Source organism: Populus euphratica, unplaced genomic scaffold (genome assembly GCF_000495115.2).
Source record: "Populus euphratica unplaced genomic scaffold, PopEup_1.0 scaffold8.1, whole genome shotgun sequence".
In the NCBI taxonomy this organism is placed as follows: Eukaryota; Viridiplantae; Streptophyta; class Magnoliopsida; order Malpighiales; family Salicaceae; genus Populus; species Populus euphratica.
Genome location: NW_011499855.1, coordinates 2,290,194 through 2,311,087, shown reverse-complemented (window position 1 = coordinate 2,311,087; position 20,894 = coordinate 2,290,194). Strand labels below are relative to the sequence as shown.

General features: G+C 29.7%; 1 protein-coding gene and 1 pseudogene across 1 annotated transcript; both read left to right on the top strand.

Annotated features, from left to right (window-relative positions):
- The first annotated feature begins 11,061 nt into the window (after window positions 1-11,061).
- On the top strand, window positions 11,062-13,211 carry LOC105123055 (exocyst complex component EXO70B1-like; annotated as a pseudogene).
- A 5,320-nt stretch (window positions 13,212-18,531) lies between these two features.
- On the top strand, window positions 18,532-19,271 carry LOC105123054 (glutaredoxin-C1-like). The gene has a single exon (XM_011022517.1). It carries the CDS (start codon window positions 18,820-18,822, stop codon window positions 19,198-19,200), a length of 381 nt encoding a protein of 126 aa, XP_011020819.1. The 5' UTR covers window positions 18,532-18,819; the 3' UTR covers window positions 19,201-19,271.
- Window positions 19,272-20,894: the final 1,623 nt, after the last annotated feature.

Below are 20,894 nucleotides of genomic sequence, written 5' to 3'. Positions count from 1 at the left end.
AGATGTTATTTTCTTATTATCCAAACAAAAAAAATTCAATTGAATAATGCTAGTGAGTTTACTTCTCAAGCATTTGATATTTTTTGCACTTCTATTCAAATTAATGTTGAGCATCTTATTGCTCATTTACATGCTCAAAACGGTCTAGCATGATCATTTATAAAATACTTTTAATTAATTATTAGACCATTACTTATAAAATCAACATTGCATACATCTATTTGGAGATATGTTATATTACATACTATATGCTCACCGTAAATATTTTCTTTTGCAGCTTATTTTTGGTATACCACCAAATATATTTTATTTATGAACTTTTGGTTGTGCGGTATATGTGACTATAATGTCCTTTATAAAGGAATAAAATGAGTCCATAACGTAAAATAAAAATTCATGTTGGTTTTGATTTTTCATCTATTATTAGATTTCGTGAACCTTTAACTAGTGATGTTTTTAAGATTATCATTTTGATGAGAATATTTTTCTATCATTAAAAAAAAAAAATTATTGCCTAAAGCACAACAAGAAATTACTTAGAATAACCTGAAGTTATCTCATTTTGCATTTAAAGTTGTCTCATTTAAAATTATCATAAATGATTTAATTGCATTTAAAGTTGCTTTTGACTTCACCATAAGTGATGATAAAATTGAATCATAAACTATCAAAGATTATTAACATAGAAATGATTGGGCAATATCAAACGAAGTAATCCAAACAAAGCTAAACTCACTTACAAGATGTAAAGTATTTGGACATATAGTTTATACATTTAAAGATGCTATGCATGTTAGATATAAGTGAGTTTTTATTAAAAAATAAGATGAGAATAATAAAATTGTTCGATACAAGGCACAACTTGTTATACGAGATTTCTCTCAAGGACTTGCCATTGATTATGAGAAAACTTATTCTTCAATTATAGAAGCAATTACTTTCAGATTTTTTATTGGTTTAGTAGTTTTAGAAACTCTAGATATATGTTTAATGGATATAGTTACAACATATCTATATGGATCATTAAATAAAGACATTCATATGAAAATCTCTAAAATATTCAAAATGCCTGAAGCCTTTTATGATAAATTCAGAAGTGTTTATTCAATTAAACTACAAAAATCTTTACATGAATTAAAACAATCTGGTTGAACGTGGTATAATAATCTTAATAAATATCTCCTAAAAAAAGAGTTTGAGAATAATAAGATTTGCCTATGTATTTTTATTAAGAGAACCATATTTGAAATTGTTATTATTGCAGTTTATGTTAATGATTTAAATCTTATTAATGCTCTTAAAGAGCTCATAAAATCTCTAACTTATTTGAAAGATGAATTTGAAATGAAAAATCTCAGAAATATAAAATTTTATCTTGATATATAAATTGAACATCTTTTAAATGAAAAATTTATCCATCAATTATTGTATATACAAAAGGTCTTGAAACACTTTTACATGAACAGTGCTTATTATTTGAGTGCACCTATAATTATTCAATCATTCAATGCAAGAGAACGACCTTTTTCAACTACTAGAAGAGGATGGAAAAATTCTTAGTCCAAAAGTACTATATCTTAGTGCTATTACAGCACTCATGCATCTTGCAAATTATAGAAGATCAAACATAATTTTTGCAGTTAATTTATTTGTAAGATATAGTTTCACTCCCACAAAAAATATACTAAAATTAGGTTAAACATATACTTTGCTATCTTTGTAAAATAATAAAAATAGAGTTATTTAATAGTTGATCAAATTCACAATTGATTGGATGTGTAAATATAAATTATCCCCCTGATTCCCACAAAGAGAAATCATAAACAAGTTATATATTTACATATAGAGGTAGTGTGATTTCTTAGAGATTTGTTAAACAAATATTGGTGGCTATTTCATTAAATCATTAAAAATTTATTGCAATCCATAAAATAAGTTGAGAATGTATATAGTTAGGGTAAATTATCTATCACATAAAGGAAAAATATAAATTGTCAATCATTAAAGATAATCCTATAATATTGTTTAAAGATAATGATATCTAAATCATTCAATTTAGAAGAGGCTATATTAAAGAAGACAAAATAAAGTATATCTCACAAAAGATTTTTTATACACACAAGCTTTAACAGAAGGGAAAAATCGATATCAAACAAATTAGATCAGGTAATAATTTAGTAGATTTATTTATAAAGTCTTTATCAGCCTTGACTTTCAAAAAAATTATCTATAATAACATGTATTTTTGAGGTGAAGTGGATTCGAATTGTATTTTTTTTCTCCTTTGAATAGGTTTTTTTCCATTGAGTTTTTCTTGGTAAGGTTTTAACGGGATAATTTGATATTTTTATGAATCTTGGAGTGTCTATGTAAAATCTTCTACTGAATTGAATCTTAAAGTATTTATATAAAATTTTATATTGAATTCTAAAGTATTAAGAAATAAGACAAGAATGTTGTACTATTTTTCCTTTATCTAGATTTTTCACTACACTCCATCAAAAAAAAAATCATTAATCACGTGTTAAATTATTTTTAATACCTGGAATGCCCCTCGAAGGACTGTTTCTTAAAATTACTCTCTGTTTTTTCCAAGTTTCTTCCTTGAATTCATTACATTTTTCCAGGCTCCTCACTGTCAAAACAAATCGATAAGCATTAATTATAAAGTAGAATTCAAACCAAGACAGCAAGACATAATAATATAATTACATAGCAGTAAAAACAGAACGCAAATTTACCATGTTGGACTATTAAAACTCTCACAAAATATTGTAATTTTTTTTATTAAAACTGTCACAAATTCATTACTTTTTTTTTAATTACATCATTCCAAGTTATATTACCGTGGTTTTACATGTTAAAGTTTTTTTTTTCTTTTTGCGTGCTCTCGTGTATACATGCGAGGTTGATGAATATTTTGCATTAGATTAAAGATTGATTTTACAAAATATATTTTTTTTAAAAAGAGACGGCTGCTTTACGAGTGTGCAACCCCGCTGGAACGTACGCGTTAGACATTGGTTTCCACGGTTCAAATCGGGGAATCCAGTCCTCGTCAAGAAAGTATTATTCTTGGGAAACTTCTCCTTCTCAATCATGATTCACATTGGCGTCGCAGATTTCTCCAAGTTCACTGTGCCAACTCTTTAAAAAATAAATTATCACGGGAGTCCTTTTGTTTTTTTTTTTAAGTATTTTTAAAAAAATTAAATTACTTTTTTATTTTAAATTATTTTTACGATGTTTTGATACCGTTATATTAGAAATACATTTAAAAAAATAAAAAATTATTTTATTTTACATGATTAGATGCCTATTCATGAAAAATTCAACCTCTGAGAAAACATAGTGAAAATTCACCAAGTGGGCATTCGAAAAATGCCAAAATTTTTGTTGCCCTTTCGAATTTAACTTGGACTGGTGGATACATGTCATTGTATAGATTTTGTTTTTTCTTTTAATTTTTCGAGCAGGCATTTGTTTCGTTATTACCATCCCACATTCCCACCGACAATCTTCAAAGGCAGACCCAAAATTGGAGCGAGGATGCTCCATGGATGGATGTAGGAGATCAGGAGATCAGTAGGACATGGGAAAGTCTACATTGCTGAAATCCAAATTTTTGTCTTTGCTTAAAGAATGACGGTCAAATGGTCATTCCGAATCGGAGTTTTCAGTCTTGGAATGATGGCTGTGGGCTTCTGCCCCCTGGATTTCGAGGCTGTAATCCTGCTGGACGGACGCGGTGGACATTGTTTTCCACGGTTCAAATTGGAGTGCCCAGCCTCCAATAATAAAATATTGATTGACTGTATCCCGGGGAGAAGGTGAATTAGGGGAACACGGGCGTTTGCACCCCTTTTTCCGCGGTTTAGTTTTATTGTTTTGCAAGCATATCTCATGATAAATTTAGAATAGAAGAGAGATGCAGAAGACAAATAAATTATTTGATAATTTTATGATTTACTTTCTATTTATATAGAGTTTATATAGTTATACAGTAACATATATAAAAAAATTTATAAAAAATATTTGATCATCTCATTTAATTGAATTGTTGAAATAATCTTTTATTTTCATTGATTGTTTAATTCTTTGATTTACTTTTTTATTGATTATAAAATAATAAATAATATTTATCTTGATTATTTTTTTGAAAACAGCACCTTAAACTTGTTATAATTTTAATTTCCGTAAGTTTAACACATACCATTTCTATCGTCATTGTAGAATATGCTTATCTTCCACAATTGTATTTTTCTAAATAAAGCTATTCTCAGCCATTATTCTCTTTTTATAGCTGCTACCACATTTATTTAGCCAAACAAATTAAAATCTACCATCATCAAACTAGTGGTGAAACTTTAATCATTAATCTAAAAGCTATAGATAATGTTGTTTTAAAATGAATTTTTTCAAAAAAAAATGCAATTCAATATTGCTCTTTTAATAATTTGATCAGCTTTAAAAGAAAAGTTTGTTCAAATTGATGTTGTCCCTCTCTCTTCATATTACTCGAAGAACAACAATGACATGTCGTTAATGCTTGTTTTATTATTATTTTTTTTTGTAATTATTTTTATATGTACAAAATTAAATTTATTCAAACAATGTCATTATCAAATTTTTTGATATCATATTCTATCCTTTATCCATCATAATTAATTTACAAAAGACCAAATGGGATAAGTAAAAGGATTTTATGAAACCTCCCGAGCGGTGCAGATCTCTTCGACACGGTGAAGCCAGCTAGCGAAAACCAAAGCGATGGTGGTTATGAAAGATCCAGTGAACTTAAAGTCAAGCGTAGAACACATGGCTTTTGCTAAGGGTGCCCTGAGATCACAGATTTCCCAGCTCAGCACCAGGAAAAAAAAAGAAGGGAAGAGTCGAAGAAGCAGTGGCCGAAGGATCACATTGCTGATATTATCGGCCTGTTGCGTGACATAGGCAACCCTACACTCCACTCCTCCTCATTCGACCGAGGCACGTCAAGTAATCCCCACCCAGAAATAAAAATACTTGAAATTCATTCCCCCAAATTAGAACACACGCAAGAAATAAAGGCAGCTCGAAGATACCGACTGGCTGACTGATATCGACGTTCTTTCATGATTCCACACTTTGATTTCAAACGCAGCATTATCTCTACTAAAGACTAAAACCACTTGATTTCTTATGTTGTTATTTATCTGCAGGAAACCAAGAGTTGTTTGTTGACGTGTAGAAAAGTGCCCGTTGACCGTGCCTCCTCCCACCATGTCCCCCATCTAATAGTAAATAATTAATTTTTTTTTAGTGGATGGACATGGGAAGTTGCACGATAATACGATGGTTGAGGAGTTGTTTTCCCATTTTTTTTTTAATTACTAGATTTAAAACCTCTGCGTGAAAGGGGAAAAAAACAGCATTTATGATATCTTTTTAGTTTTGAAACTAATAATATGTGGTTGCCCTGATTGACGTGATGGATTTAATTTAAATGGGTTAAAATTAACCCCTCAGCAGAGGGAAAAGAAAAAAATATTGGCCAAAGCATCACCAATTCACCGTCCATTGCGGCACGACGTACAAATCAGCAAAAATAGTGGACACTGGATACCTGTCCCGTATCGAGGGGTGATATTTTTTCTTTGATGTAAATAATATTAATAAAAAACATAAAAAGATTCTGTCGTTAATGTATTCAGAGTATAAAAAAATCACGAACTCTATAATTATGGACATAGGATGGTCCCGTAAAAAAAATAATTGAAAATCATTTTTTATAAATCAAATAAAAATATAATAATTTAATATAAAGTAAAATAAAAAAAGTTAAGTCTTAATTTCTGACAAATAAAATATTATAGGATGAAAATAAAAAAAAATATAAATATAAAATATTTAAAATACTTGATCATGATATTGAGATAACGATGTTTGAAAGTAAACTAAATAAAAATATGAAGTTTAATTATTAAATAACATAATATTAAAGAATGAAAAAATATATTTAAAAAAGTAATAAAAAAAATGAATCAACTTGAATTAATCTTTTAACCGTACTACTATAAACATATGGTTGAGATAACTTAATAAAAAAGAAAAGAAAATATAAAAAATATAAAAATTAATTTTTAATAAATAAAATGTTGAGGAATGAAATTGAAATAAATTAATTTAAAAAAAATAATAAAAAAAATAATCTCATGCAAAGCTTTAAAATCAGCAACTTTAGTCATGAACCCGAGACTAATCACATGGAAGGCATAATATAAAAATTAACAAAACAAAACTCTAAAACAAATGATAGAAAATAAAAAAATATAAGGTTAAAAAAAAAAGAAAAAATCAAGCAAACTTAGATAATTCTCCTAAACTCAATCCAATAACAATAAAAGAAATAATGATCAAATTTGATATAACAAACTCAAGAAGAATGAAAATATTTAAAAGAAATCCTAAAAAATAATTTAAAATAAAATAAATAATAATAAAAATAATGATGACCAAACTTAAAAGACTAAAAAAATTATCAGGGATGAAATTAAAAAATATTTATAATTTAATAAATTATTAAAAATTAAAAATAATAATAACCAAAAGGATAAGTTAAATGTGTATGATAAATAAATTGCACGGGCTCATCTAATTTTTTACGAGGATTGACACTTAATTTAACGAGAAGAGAGAAAAAATAGTTATTTGTGCCAAACTAGAGGCATGTTTGGTGCATTAGTTGTTTTATCATGGAATGACTAAAGAGGTTTTTCAAAGGCGGCAACAAAACTAATATAAAAAAATATAATTTGTGAAAAAGTTGTGTTGGTTTTGTTTTTAAAGTCACCAAAGTAATTTAACTATTTAAAATAAATTATAAAGCCTCGGAATTCATTTTTTTTTATTATTATAGAGGGAATCAATAAATTTTCAATGTAAAAAAAAAAAATTATCAACTTCCTGAACAAATTAGGTCCACGCTTTTTAAAAAATAAATAAATTAGGCCCATGTTGTTTCCACTGGCACGGTGACTAATTGATGATCGGTGAACGTATATTGCAAGAGCAGGGAGGTAATAAATGTCTGCAAATGGGCTCTTTAAGACAACATTGAACACTTGGATAACTGTTCTCCCACTTTTTGGGGCAAACAGACGAGAGTCATAATGTTTCCTCCCAATTCAAAAACGGCGTTGCTACAATTAATTCTCGTGATAAAGTCTTGCTCAAATTTAGCTGGCTATCCTTGGTTTTCAGCGTAGTTTGTTAAAAATATTGGAGGAATAACAGGGTCGAAACAATTTTAATTAAAAACAACCCAATGTAAATGTGTTATTTGTTAATTTTTTAAATTGTGCTATTCCTTTAATATTTTTAATTAATTATGCCGGTTTTTTTTTTTGTAAAAATCAATTTAGCCCAAGTATAGTATAAAATTACGTGCATATAAAAAAATCAAGGTACTGATCTAGAATGGTTCTCTCACCCCTTGGCTTCACTCCCGTTGACTTGGTTAATTATCATCCCAACTTGGGCACACAATTTGTGCCACGAATCCGCTTTTCATCCTCGCAAAATGTTGCTAATTAGGTGACCCATGTTATGCTATTGTACATGTAATTTTTTTTCTAATATAAAAAGTAAAAACAACATTTAAGCAACGTTGGTTTGAAAAAAAAAAAATTCTTTGGGTAGAATTATTAACTTGACTGAATTCATTGAACTTTGTTGTTTTAATAATGACTAAAAAAAATTTCAACATTAAATAAAGAAAAGAAATGATAAAAATTAATTATAAAAAATGAGTTGATATTATCATACTCAAGAGAAGAAAAAAAAAAAAACTCCTTATAGATCCATTGTTATTCTATTATGACACTGTCGTTCTATCATGATATTGCTCTATTATCAAAAGAAGTTCACAAAAATAATTTTAATGTCTTCATGAAAAGTTATATGACGATATCAAAAGAGATTTTATGTGCTGTCATAGTAATGACTCATAAAACAAACCAAATAAAATATCATAAAATGAGTATCCCAAACTTATATTTAATCAATTAATTAATTAATTTAATTTAATTAAAATAACATTTCTTTTAAAAATGTTCTAAATTTAACAAATAAACAGATCCAAGATAACTAAAGTCATTTTAAAAATCACTGAAAAATCACATAGAAGACAAATAAAAAAATAACAGTGCTTAATCTTCAATTAAATAAGTGTTGAATAATGAAACTAAAAAAAAAATATGAGCTTAAAAAAAGAAAAAAAATAAACAGAGTAAATTCAAGTGAATCTTTTAAACCTGAATTAACTCTCAAACTTGCAATCTATAAAATGCTAGCTCTAAGCTCAATCAAGAATAATTCTTAACCAATTTAATGTTAAATGATAAAATTAGAAAAAATTATTAATTTTAAAAATTTATCAAAGTAAAAAAAAAATAGCAATAGAAAGAATGGTGATCGAATATGATAATAAAAAAATTGAAGAAGGATGAAATTATAAAAAAATTAAAAATTAAAAATCATCATAAGAAAAAAAATAACAAGGATTAAATCTATCAGATGAAAAAAAAAGGAGGATGAAATTAAAAAAAAATAATCTAATTTTATAAATAATTTCAAATAAAACTAATAATAATCAAATAAACATAGATTAAACTATATAAAAAAAATTAAATAGCTGCTTTAAAACTTATAGAGTCAGGCTCAAAAATCAAGGAAGAGAGAGAAAATAAAAGGAAAAAAAAGGTCATCAACTCTAAATTAGAGGTTCATTGGCCACACGCAAATCTAGAAATGGAGAGGTCGTAGAGATGATTTCAATGCCACTCCAGAAGCTATATTTTAACTGTTAAACACTCATGAATTGTTCGAGATAATTTATTTATTTCACTGTATTTAAAAAAGTTTTCAAGATTGATTTACCCCTTATTGATATAATATTAACTAATGAATCCTTAAGAAAAGACTATATTATCTTTTATAGTTAGTTTTTTCCCTCCTTAAAAAAGCAAAATTCTTATTATTTTTTTTAATCCACAATGTAATATATTTTGGTCTAAAGTAAAAAATGGAGTTATATTGAAGTTTTTTAAAAATAATAAGTATTTCAATAAATAAATAATACTTTATCGATATGATATTAACTAATAAATTCACAAGAATAGATTACATTATCTTTGATAACTAATTTTTTTTTATATCATTATTTTTTCTAATTCACAATGCAATATATTTTAGTTTAAAGTGAAGAATCGAGCCCTATTAATCTTTTTATTTTTTTTAACAGTAAGTGTCTCAGAAAATAGACCATCCCTTATTAATAATATTAACTAATAAATTTATAAAAAAAAGTTATATTATCTTAGATAACAAATTTTTTCCCTTGTCATCATTTTTTCTAATCCACAATGCAATATATTCTGGTCTAAAAAAAACCGTGCCCTATTAATTAATTAATTTATTTTTAAATGGTAAGCGTCTCGGAGCATAGAGGACAGGGAATGACGAATGAGGTGTTAGTCTATCATGAGAGTGAATGATTTTTAAAGTCCTTCAGCCAGACAGACAGACACTCTGGGCTTTGAAACACCAGAAGCCTTATATAACTTCCAACCCATGCCAGCAATTTGACTCGTAAAATAACTCTGTTGGGCTCTTGGGGTAAAGAGGTTTTCAGTAGCATTTCAAACAACGAGGAAGACTATCAATTCAAAACGCCCCTTCTTTTTAATTTGTTTGAATTATAAAAATGTAATGCCGAATGATGTGTCATTTTTTATTTTGTTTATAAAAAAATTAAATTGTTTTAAAATAATGTTATCTATAGCATTTAGATTAATGGTTAAAGTTTGATCATTAGTTTTAATGGTCAAATTTAACAAGATTTAATTTGCCGAATAAATAATAGTTTAAAAATATAATAGATCAAATTTATAGTCCAAACCTTATTTTATCACAACCCTTGTTGTTTAGAGGTAAAATATATTGTTATATCGTCGATAGTTAGTTCAAAGTTAAACCAGAACCATAACTAGACTAGCTGGACATCAATAAAATCATGCACCTTCATAACCAGGAAAAAAACCAAACGAGTTTAAATAATAACGATAATAATAATAATAATAATAATAATAATAATGATAATAATAATAAAATATATAAACATATTCTTGCACTATTCTATTTCTTTTTCATGATCTTAACACGCCCTTGGTTAATGCTCGTTTTTTTTAATTAACTTTTTGATATAGTTATTAAATCTAATTAGACTTGATAATTTGATTGGGGATCTTAGTTATGTATGAAAAAAAATAAAAGTTAGAGTTGTAATTAGCCTATAAAGACCAGGGAGCTTAGTAACCCGTTGCAATCCAACAAAGGCCCAATATCTTTTTTAATTACAAAAAAATCAATTTTAAAATACTTATTTAAACGTTATACCACGCCAAGAAATTAATGTAAAAACACCTCGCACCTAGCCTCACATATTGTTTTTGGGTGGGTGTTCCCCGAAACAAGGCATTTAAAATAGAGTGGTTTTATTTCAAGAGGAAAAACAAAATTATTACCGAAGATAAAAGGCAGTCGTTGGCGTGCGGGAGGTACTCAAAGATTTTTTTTTTCTTCTATTTGGCCTAATTTTATATACGCAAGTCTGTTAGTTTTTATTTGTTGGTTACTGGTCTATATTAAAATTTATTATATAAATATTAAAAAAATTATTTTTTAATATAAAATTAAAAATCTATCAGTATATATAATTTATGTTCATAAAAAAATATTTTTTAATATAAAATAAATTTTTTTAATTTAAATACCTCAATTTAAAAGATAAAAATAATATCTTTTCAATATAAAATAAACAAATATTTTAAAATAATATTTTAAATTTTATTATCTATAATACATATAATTTACATTCATATTAATTATATCTTAACTTTTTTATATAAAATATTAAAATTTTAAATTTATTTTTTATCCGAACCCAGTTCCGAGTTTAATATGTATGGGTTCTGATTCGGATGATCCTAAGCACATTTTTGTGGCAACATGTCGACAGAACATGAAGATTTGGAGAAAAAGTGGAGAGCACGACCTTCACAAATGGGTGATCACCAGTTAATGCCGAGCCTTAAATTTAACGGTCAAAACCTCAAAAAACTAAATATCTTTGCACACCTCAATTCTCTTTGCCCCGTTTTCCACCGAGATCCCTTCACCATCCACTTCCAATTTCACATCCAAGCAAATTTAATTAAGACATGAAACGAAAAAACAGAAACAGAAACAGCAATTCACAATGATTCTTAATTAGTTATGCTTGTGCCACGATTCTTCATTTCTATTCCCTTTCTCTGCATCTTCTCTGTTAAATAAATAAAACAAAAAACAAAGGGGGGCGGGGGGATGACACCCACCTAAATGGCCAAAATGGATGACAATACAGGTCCTGAATCAGAGGCGGTCCTTGAAGAGCCCTCTTCCGCTCCAGAATTAAGCCTGCCTCAAGTCCTGGAAGACGTTGGTCGATTTCTCGAATCGTTATCCTCGACGCATGATACATCTAACAACCTGCCGGATGTTCCGAACTCTGTGAAATCGTTGTTGGAAATGATCCAAAATATGATAGCTAAATATGATTCCAACGCAAAGTTTGGCCAAAATCAAGAGGATGACTCATCATTCATTGAGTCTTTGAATTGTATTTCAAAATTGATAAATGTTCTTGGCGAATTCCCTTCCAATTCCACAACAGCCTCTTGCTTCAACCGAGCCAGCACCGTCCAGCGTCTAGCCATGTCCATGTTAGACGGTGAGTTCCGGTTAATTCTTGAAAGTTGTAATCAGGGAAACGATGCAGATCTCAAATCTCCAAAGCCATCAAAACAATCGTCGTTCGGTTCCCATCCGGAATCTGATTACTGCGTTGTACCAGAATCCAAATCAAGAGAAGATGAGGAATTCCCATCGTATGCACCAGATGCAATCTCGAAAATGAACAGAATCGCCACCGCTATGATCTCATCAGGCTATGAGAGTGAGTGTTGCATGGTTTACAGCTAGGTGAGGAGAAATGCATTCTCTAGCGAATTGGACAAGCTCGGTTATGAAAATATCAGCACTGAAAACGTACAAAAAATGCAATGGCAATCATTGGAAGGAGCAATTGCTACGTGGATCAGTGTAATCAAGCATTGTTCCTCAGTTCTATTCTCAGGCGAGCGGAAGCTTTGCAGCTCCGTATTTTCTGAGTATCCATCAATATCTCAGAGATTATTCAGCCAAATTGCATTAACCTTTGCTGCAAGGTTTCTCAATTTTGCACACGCAATCGCATTAACAAAACGTTCGGCTGAGAAACTGTTCAAAATTTTAGACATGTATGAGGCACTGCGCGATTTAATTCCTGTTTTCGATTATGATACTAGTTCAAGTGAATGCTCTGAAGAACTAAAATCACAAATCTGGGCTGTTAAAGGCCGGCTTGGAGAATTTGCCGTGAGCATTATCTGTGATTTGGAGAATTCGATAAAGAGAGACAATGTCAGGAAGGATCCGGAGAGTCAAAAGGCACTGAATCGGATATTAAGAGTGGAGCCAACGACTATGGCACTCCAAAGAGCTCACCGTTTTCAGCACACTTGAATTCGGTTATGGATTTGCTGGATGAGAATCTTGACATGAAATCAAAGCTCTACAGAGATCCTGCATTGAGTTATATATTCCTGATGAATAATGGGAGATACATCTTGCAAAAGATAAAAGGTTCTGATGAAATTCATGATATGATGGGTGATACTTGGTGTCGAAAGCGATCATCCGATCCGAGGCAGTACCACAAGGCTTATACAAGAGAGACGTGGACCAAATTGTTGCAGTGTCTAAACCAGGATGGTTTGCAGTTTAACGGGAAAGTCTCAAAGGCTGTGTTGAAAGAGAGGTTCAAGACGTTCACCACCATGTTTGATGAGATACACAGGACGCAGAGCACATGGGTGGTGAGTGATGAGCAGCTTCAGTCTGAGCTTCGGGTTTCGGTATCGGCAGTGGTGACTCCAGCTTACCGTTCATTTGTAGGGAGATTCCAACAGTATTTGGCTCACGGTAGACAAATGGATAAGTATATAAAGTACCAACCTGAAGATATTGAGAACTTGATTGATGAATTGTTTGATGGAAATCCTACATCCATGGCAAGGAGGAGGACATAAGCTAGAGTAGATTTCATTCATGTGTTCTATTTTTGCTGTTAATTGTGTATGAACAATATCCCAGAGTGATGTTACAGGAAATTTTGCTGCATCCTGCAATTCTATAATGAAGTATTCTACTACATGCCTCCATGGGTCTTGTCCTAACGAGTGAACGTGTAATTATTTATTAATACCCTAGCAAAACCATAAGGGACTGGAATTCGGATTTCAGTTCTGTCACCACATTACCTAATCAATCTGAAAAAAAGGGTTAATCATTGACTAATATAATCACCTGGTCCCTAATTAACTTACATGTGGTTCGATCTAACAAATGAACGGTCAATCAGATACTAATCAAATGCCCACGTATTCATCATCCACGTGGCATTTTCTATAATAATTTAAAATAACTGGATACTTACTTGTAAGAGTGGAAATATGAACGTGCATTGGAAATGAGAACAGAAATCTCAAGATAAATTTATTTTCATGGAAGAGGTTAGAATAAAAATAAAGAATTCCAGTAAAATCTTCTTTTTTATAATGAATGATACATTATTCTTGTTTATTGTATTAAACTTTCTTTTCTATCTTTATTATTTACTCTAGCGTTGTCATCGTTAATAACGATGATAATTTTTTTTAAAATGTTATTAGTGCAACTTATTACCATTATTATTCTTTTGCCACCACACTTTCTGTGGCATTGACACTAATAATTTTTTTTAAAAAAATATAAAAATTATTGTTGTTATTAATTTATTATTATTATCTCTATTATATATTACCCCTCCACTGTCACCAAGTTATTATTACTATATTTAATATTTTTTTTAAAATGTTATTATTTTAAATGGCAATAAATTATAAAAATTATATGTTTTAATCATGATATGTATAAATTATATTATTTCATCAATTTTTTTATATTTTATATTTTACCAATATTTTTTTAAATGTGATAAAAAAAACAAAAAATAGCCCAAAATTACCTATAATTAACGTTGATATCACCATCATCCCTAATGAAACCTTTTCCATGAATCATTTGTTTTTCATGTACTTAATTGAAAGATAATAAGGATGTAAATAAAGATTTAAATGTAGTTCATATACTATTGTAAATTCTTAATAACTCCAGGGGCTTTGACCTCATATTTGATCATACATTTTCATTGTTTCTTTTTATTGGTTTTTACCTGATAAAAACATGCAATATACATCTTAAAATATAAATAACAGAGAGATTAATTTTCACTTAATTTTCTTTTGTTAAACAACCATTAATTAACTTCTTCTCTTCTAATACCATAACTTTTCAATGCCTAACTAATAAAGCATAAATACATATGTTTTAATATAATCGTATTGAAAACAAATGGAGATTTATGATTTATTTTACTTTGATACAATTAGTAAGAAAAATGTATTTATTAAATAAACAAGAAGAAAATAAACCATGTACCAAAGGAGCTAAAACAGCTCAGGCAATGTTATCGTTGAAATTTTTTGATGGAAACACGGATTAAATAATTGAACAATAATCTGAGTTCTTCCAACTGCATCATCAATTGTGATGACTGCTTCTTTCTGCTTCTTCTTTCTTTTCCTTTCCTTTTTGTTCTTCCGAGAACAAATGTAATTACTGCTACACAGTTTTATTGTATATTTGACGTGTGATATTTTTTTATTTTTTATTTTAATTTAAGAGTGTAAATTTAGAAATCTTCTCTAATCAATCGTTAGATTGACACTTCATTAGATACACACATTTCACTTTGTTTATAAGTTTTTATATTTATATTTTACTTGTACCTTCATTTCTTTTAGTTGAGTGTCTTTATTTTCAAAAATCTATCAATTGAGTTATTATCATTTTTAAAAGTAACGAAATGTCTAATTTATGTAATTATGTATTCCAAGTTGACTTATAAGTTAAATAAAATTAAAATTAAAATTAAAACAATAAACATTGATCAAAGTGTCTAAAAATAAAATAAGAATAAAAGACTACTTAATTGACCACTAAGCATGTTGATTAATTCTTATCTAATAAAAAAACCCAACTACTCAATTTCCTCCACTTTCTCACAAAATAAAAAAACCTCTAGCACTAACTTTAAAAGATAAAAAATAATAATTCTCTTTATAAAATTAATAATTCTAAACACAAATCAATTATACAAAGAATTATATACATATATATTCCAATTTCTCAACAAGATATTTGATCTCTTATATGTGTGTTCAATTGTTACTCATTTATTTTTTTTATTTTTTTCCTTACGTAGTCACTTATAGTCAATACATATTTATATTTTTACGTCTTTTGTTATTATTATTTTAATTTGAATTAATAGTGAATTTATTCCATTGTTTTGATCTTAGATTTCAGTTAACTTGATCAGATAAGGCCTATATAAAATTGCAAAAGTAGATAGTTTTTAGATTTCAAAATCAAAAGGAAAAATTGATAAACTTCTTAAGAATGCAGATACTTCAACCAGAAAAGCAACTACATACACTCGTAGAAAAAACATACACACTCGATTAGCAATAGAGTAAAATGTCCATACAAATGAGGCGGACACTAAGCACACTAACGTGTCAATTTAACTATCAGATTTGATGAAATCGATAAGATTTTATTATTTTAGAAAACAACTGAGAGTTAACACACTTTAAATAGAAAAAAAATAAAAAATTGATACACTGAAATAGAAATAATGGACAAGTTATCACACTGAACATAACAATCTCCTGGAGGAGCAGTCCTTTAACAGTAGATATTTAACGGGGTTAATCACGCATGGCATGTCCATGTCGTAGTAAACTTCTCCTATAATTATTTTTTAAAATATTTTTTATTTAAAAATATATTAAAATAATATTTTTTATTTTTATAAAGTTATTTTTGTTATAATATATTAAAATGTTTTAAAAATAATAATAAAAAATTAATTTAAAATAAAAAAATAAAAATTGTTAAAAATATTATTACAATACAAAAATAAACAGTATTTTATATATATAAAAAAGGATGTTGTGTTGCATGCTTAAATACCGTGAGCTAAGAAAAACCAGAGAATAAATAGCAGTACATGACTGCATGTAATAAGCTAAAAAGGTGATTAGCCAGCTAGATTTCAGAACGTCAAGAATCCTGATCTTTCGCCGGTAGTCAGCACAACCGTACCCAGCAGCAGCGCCGACTGAATAAGCCTGTGATGCAGGCCACGCCTTCCCTTTTTTTCTTTCTTTTGTTTGGTTTCATAGACTTCGTCTATGGAGAGCACCTGTAGTTTTGTCATTTTTTGTCTCTGCTTTAGGAGAACATACCAGCAGAGGAATAAAACTAGCAGTGGACAGGAGTGTAATGGCTCCCTTCCCTTCCCTAACCCTAACCCTTTGAATCTCTTTCCCTCCATGACAGTTGCTTACATGCTCTTGCAACTTTTTATCCATGTAGTGAGCCCAATGTACGAATTTAGAGATGCATAAAAATTTCTCATCCAAGAGGCTGGAGTTGAGGTGTACTGTAAAGTGGAAAGAACTTTTATAGGTATGATGTTTTACATATTTTATGTATAGGATCAACTTTCAGGTTCTGATTGCATTTTTTTTCTAGATTGGTGAATATTAATTGTGTGTTCTAATAAAAAGGTTTGATTTTTGTCAAGGATTTTGTAAATTTTTTAGGAAAAAGAAAAACGAATGTTGAATATTAATACTGCTTTGTAGTAATTTTTTACAACCATGATAGATAATGAAGTCTTAAAATTTTAGGCTAATATCTTAATATTTTTTTATAATATTTTAAGTATATATATATATATATATATATATTAACGGTAGAGGCATCTCTTTGCTTTTTATAGTGAGGCTAAAATCTATCGGATTAGATTTTTAAATAGATATTATCTATACTTAAACTAGCACATTTACCTGAAAATTTTACTCCATGACCTCATTTCTAGTATTTCAATACTGGATGATAATGTCAGATCAAACCCGCTTATCACTAGAATTAAGGCTCCAAAACTAAATTAAATTGATTTTTTTTTGGGCGACGTTGATCAATATTGTTAACAGTATTGATTAGCTAATTTCAAAGTTAATAACATTGTAGAAAATAAATAAATAAGGGAGTATATTTCTTCTTCTTACTATTCTTTTGCTTTTGTGAGGGTCCAGAGGGGGTCAATTATATAGATGATATTTATGAGCACGTCGAGCGTGCTTAATTTTCCACCTCTTGCAGTGACTTTGCATAATGGCATCTCTAATATTATTTTTCAACAATTACGTCAAAAGCGTGGTTTCACACGTTAAGGATCTCCCTAATGGCATTTCATTTCCTGCTATTTTTTGGTGATTTGCTCGCGACAAAATTGAACGAGATCGATTGCAAGATATGCAGTAACAGCACTTTCCAAAAAGAAGATGATGTCGACGAGCAAATAAAAGTTAAAGGAAGTATTTGATGCCAATTCAAGCTTAATATATAGACATAATACAACACACAATGGATTATGTGCGCAAGGTCTATACCAAGCTGTGGGCGTTTATATATCCATAGAACTCCAGATCCCCCTGTAAAAGACAATATACAGTTCCCACCACATCAAAAAAATTAGGTCACCAAGGCAACGCTAAGTGGGAGAAACAAAACAAATCAACAATACAGAAACATGTCCATATATATCAGCGTCATTTCTAGACAAAGATTTCAAGGGACCGAAAGGCAAAAGCTATAGCACGTTCTGGTTTTTGTTTCCAAGAACCGCATGCCCTCGAACTTGTCGAAACGGACCAGTGTAAGTCAATTCACAAAGCCAGATAAGGATGATCATGGTGGCTATGCATGCAATATTAATATTTTTGTTTTTTTATCGATCCAAATAAATGAAGACCTGGCGTTTGGCTTAAAAGCACGAAATCATGACGTCACAGAAACAAACCTTTTTTAATCTCGTGATCCGACAACAAGGACAGAGACAGCCGTTTACTCTATGCAACTCTCCTTCAGGCTTTGGCTTGTCTAATGTTTTAAAAGCCTTCCTGTTAAGTTGTCTCTCGATGCCTGCGTAGATGTCACCTTTTTTATCTTTTTTATTTTTTCTTTAAGAGAAAATTAAGGAATGGTAAAACCTGTTCACTCTATACCCTCTGCAGTAGACAAAGAATTCAATAGCCGCCTTCTAAACCTGCCAAGTGCCACCTTTGCTTCCATCCAAAGCTAAAATCCCTTCTATGAGTGCCCACATGATGTCCTCTTGGTACAGATATATAACCATCCTTTTTAAGGAAAAAACCACGAGATTTTCTTCTCAATAAATGTTAATTTCAAGTCGATTCTCAAGTTGATCAAAACGAAATCTTCACATCAAGCAAGAACCACAGTATCTTCTAAGTTCTAAGCACTTGTTGTCTGCTGAGACAACAAAAGACAAACTCCTTCATATTACAGTCATACCCCTCCATAGGCCCCCCTATATAAACCTCACCACCACCACCAACAATTCTATTCAATTACTTCACTCCCGCACACTTACATCTCCTTCAGTTTCTTAGTTCTGTTGTTTCTGTTCCGGGTTAGCGTGTAATTTACAAGGAAATTAAGATGCTATATCATCAGGCTGAGTCATGGGGTTACCAAGTGCCAACGAGGACCTGCATGGCATCAGACCCATTGGAGAAGGTTGCGAGGCTGGCATCGGAGAGTGCTGTTGTGGTATTTAGTATCAGCAGCTGTTGCATGTGTCATGCCGTGAAGAGACTCTTTTGTGGGATGGGTGTGAACCCAACTGTTTATGAGCTCGACCATGACCCAAGAGGGGAAGAGATTGAGAAGGCATTAATGAGGCTGCTCGGGAATTCAACTTCTGTGCCTGTTGTATTCATTGGAGGGAAGTTAATTGGTGCCATGGAACGAGTCATGGCTTCCCATATCAGTGGAACTCTCGTGCCCCTCCTCAAGGAAGCTGGAGCACTTTGGCTTTGATTTTGATCTTCAACAACGTTAACATCACAAACTGGGTCATAAACGTGGAAATTATCATTACAAGGAAAAAAGAGGAGATTAGTTTATTTTTAATTTCTAATTAATCTTTTCTTTTCAATTTTCTATAACGTACATTAGCTAGTTGTCTTAGTTGCTCTCCAGTCTAAGAATATTATAATCATCAAAGGTTATATTGTGATGCTTTTCTAACTATGTTATGGAATGGAATGGATGTTCAATGAAGAAATTAATGTAATTGACCACTCTTCTTTGTATGAAGAATGCCCTTTTCTTCCCTTTCTTGTACGTGGTCATCAAAATTATCAGCCACGTAATCCATTCGAGCTTTGATTTCTCCGTTGACTTTGACCAGATCCAAGAATTTGCTTTATGCCACGTCAGAACCACCAAATTCAAAACTGAAGAAATACAATTTAGTTTTGAACTGTGAATGAGCCGGATAGATGCCATGGCAGCATGGCTCTCGTCTTGAAGCCGAGATAAAAAAAAAAGAAAGTATTTACTGGATTCAAGCTAGTACGGCTAACGTCCACATATTTTTTTAAAATAAAAAATAATTTTTTTAAAATAAAAAAATAAATTATTTTAATATATTTTTAAATAAAAAAACACTTATAAGATTCTTGGTAAGTAAGTAGATTTCCTCTATTATTTTGATTTTTCTCAACCCAGTCCCTCATCATTTTATTATTAATGTGGCCTTTTACTTAATGATTTTGTATAATGTAGAGTACCTTCCTCTACGTTCAACCCTCAAGTTTGACCAAAACTATCCCCACGTCATTACTGTTGGGTCATTTATGATTTAACCATTAACAAAATTTATTTTATTTACATCTTTATTTAATTACTGGTAACATATAAAAGGTATAATAATTTTTTCAATCTATTATTTGCATCATTTTTTTTTAATAACCGGACATAGATTAGATCTCTCCCATATATTGTCTTAAATAATAATAATTTTTTAATTGGTCAAAGGCTCAAAGCTCCTTCTAGTCTATCATTTTAGCTTAACAGAACAATAATCTTTTACATCAATCAAAATTAATCATATGTGATAGGATCTTGTAGATATAAATAGGCTTGTTGGAGTTTATAAATAAGTTTAGTTATTTTGATTTTGTGTATTTAATTCTCGGGATTGATTTAAAAAATAATTAAATTTAATGTTTGACTTGGATTATAAATCCCTATATTGAATTTAGTTGACGACACTCTTGATTTGGATGGAAGAACCAGATTAATAAAAAGGAAAAATTATCCTAGCTTATTTATTTTTTCACTTTATTTTTATTTTTTTAGAAATTATAGGTCACATTTTAGATCAATTTAATTTTAAAATTTCAATAAAAAAAACCAAACTATTCTCATAGATAATATCACTTCAATAACCTATATTACATGTCAATTCATCATATTTCACAAAATTATTTTCCTCTCCCATCCCAAAACCACGACTTCTTTTCTTTCTCTAAACCAATTTAGTTTTTTATTTGAATATGCCAAATCTATTATTGAGAATGCAAGGCATATATCTACAAACATCAATCCTCCATACTCACTAATTTTGAAGATCTGGGACTTTTGACAGGAATTTTGACACTGTGGTCGGGTAGACATTGTTTCTGATGAACTTCAACTCTCCTGAGCAATTAACAATACAAGGCCCA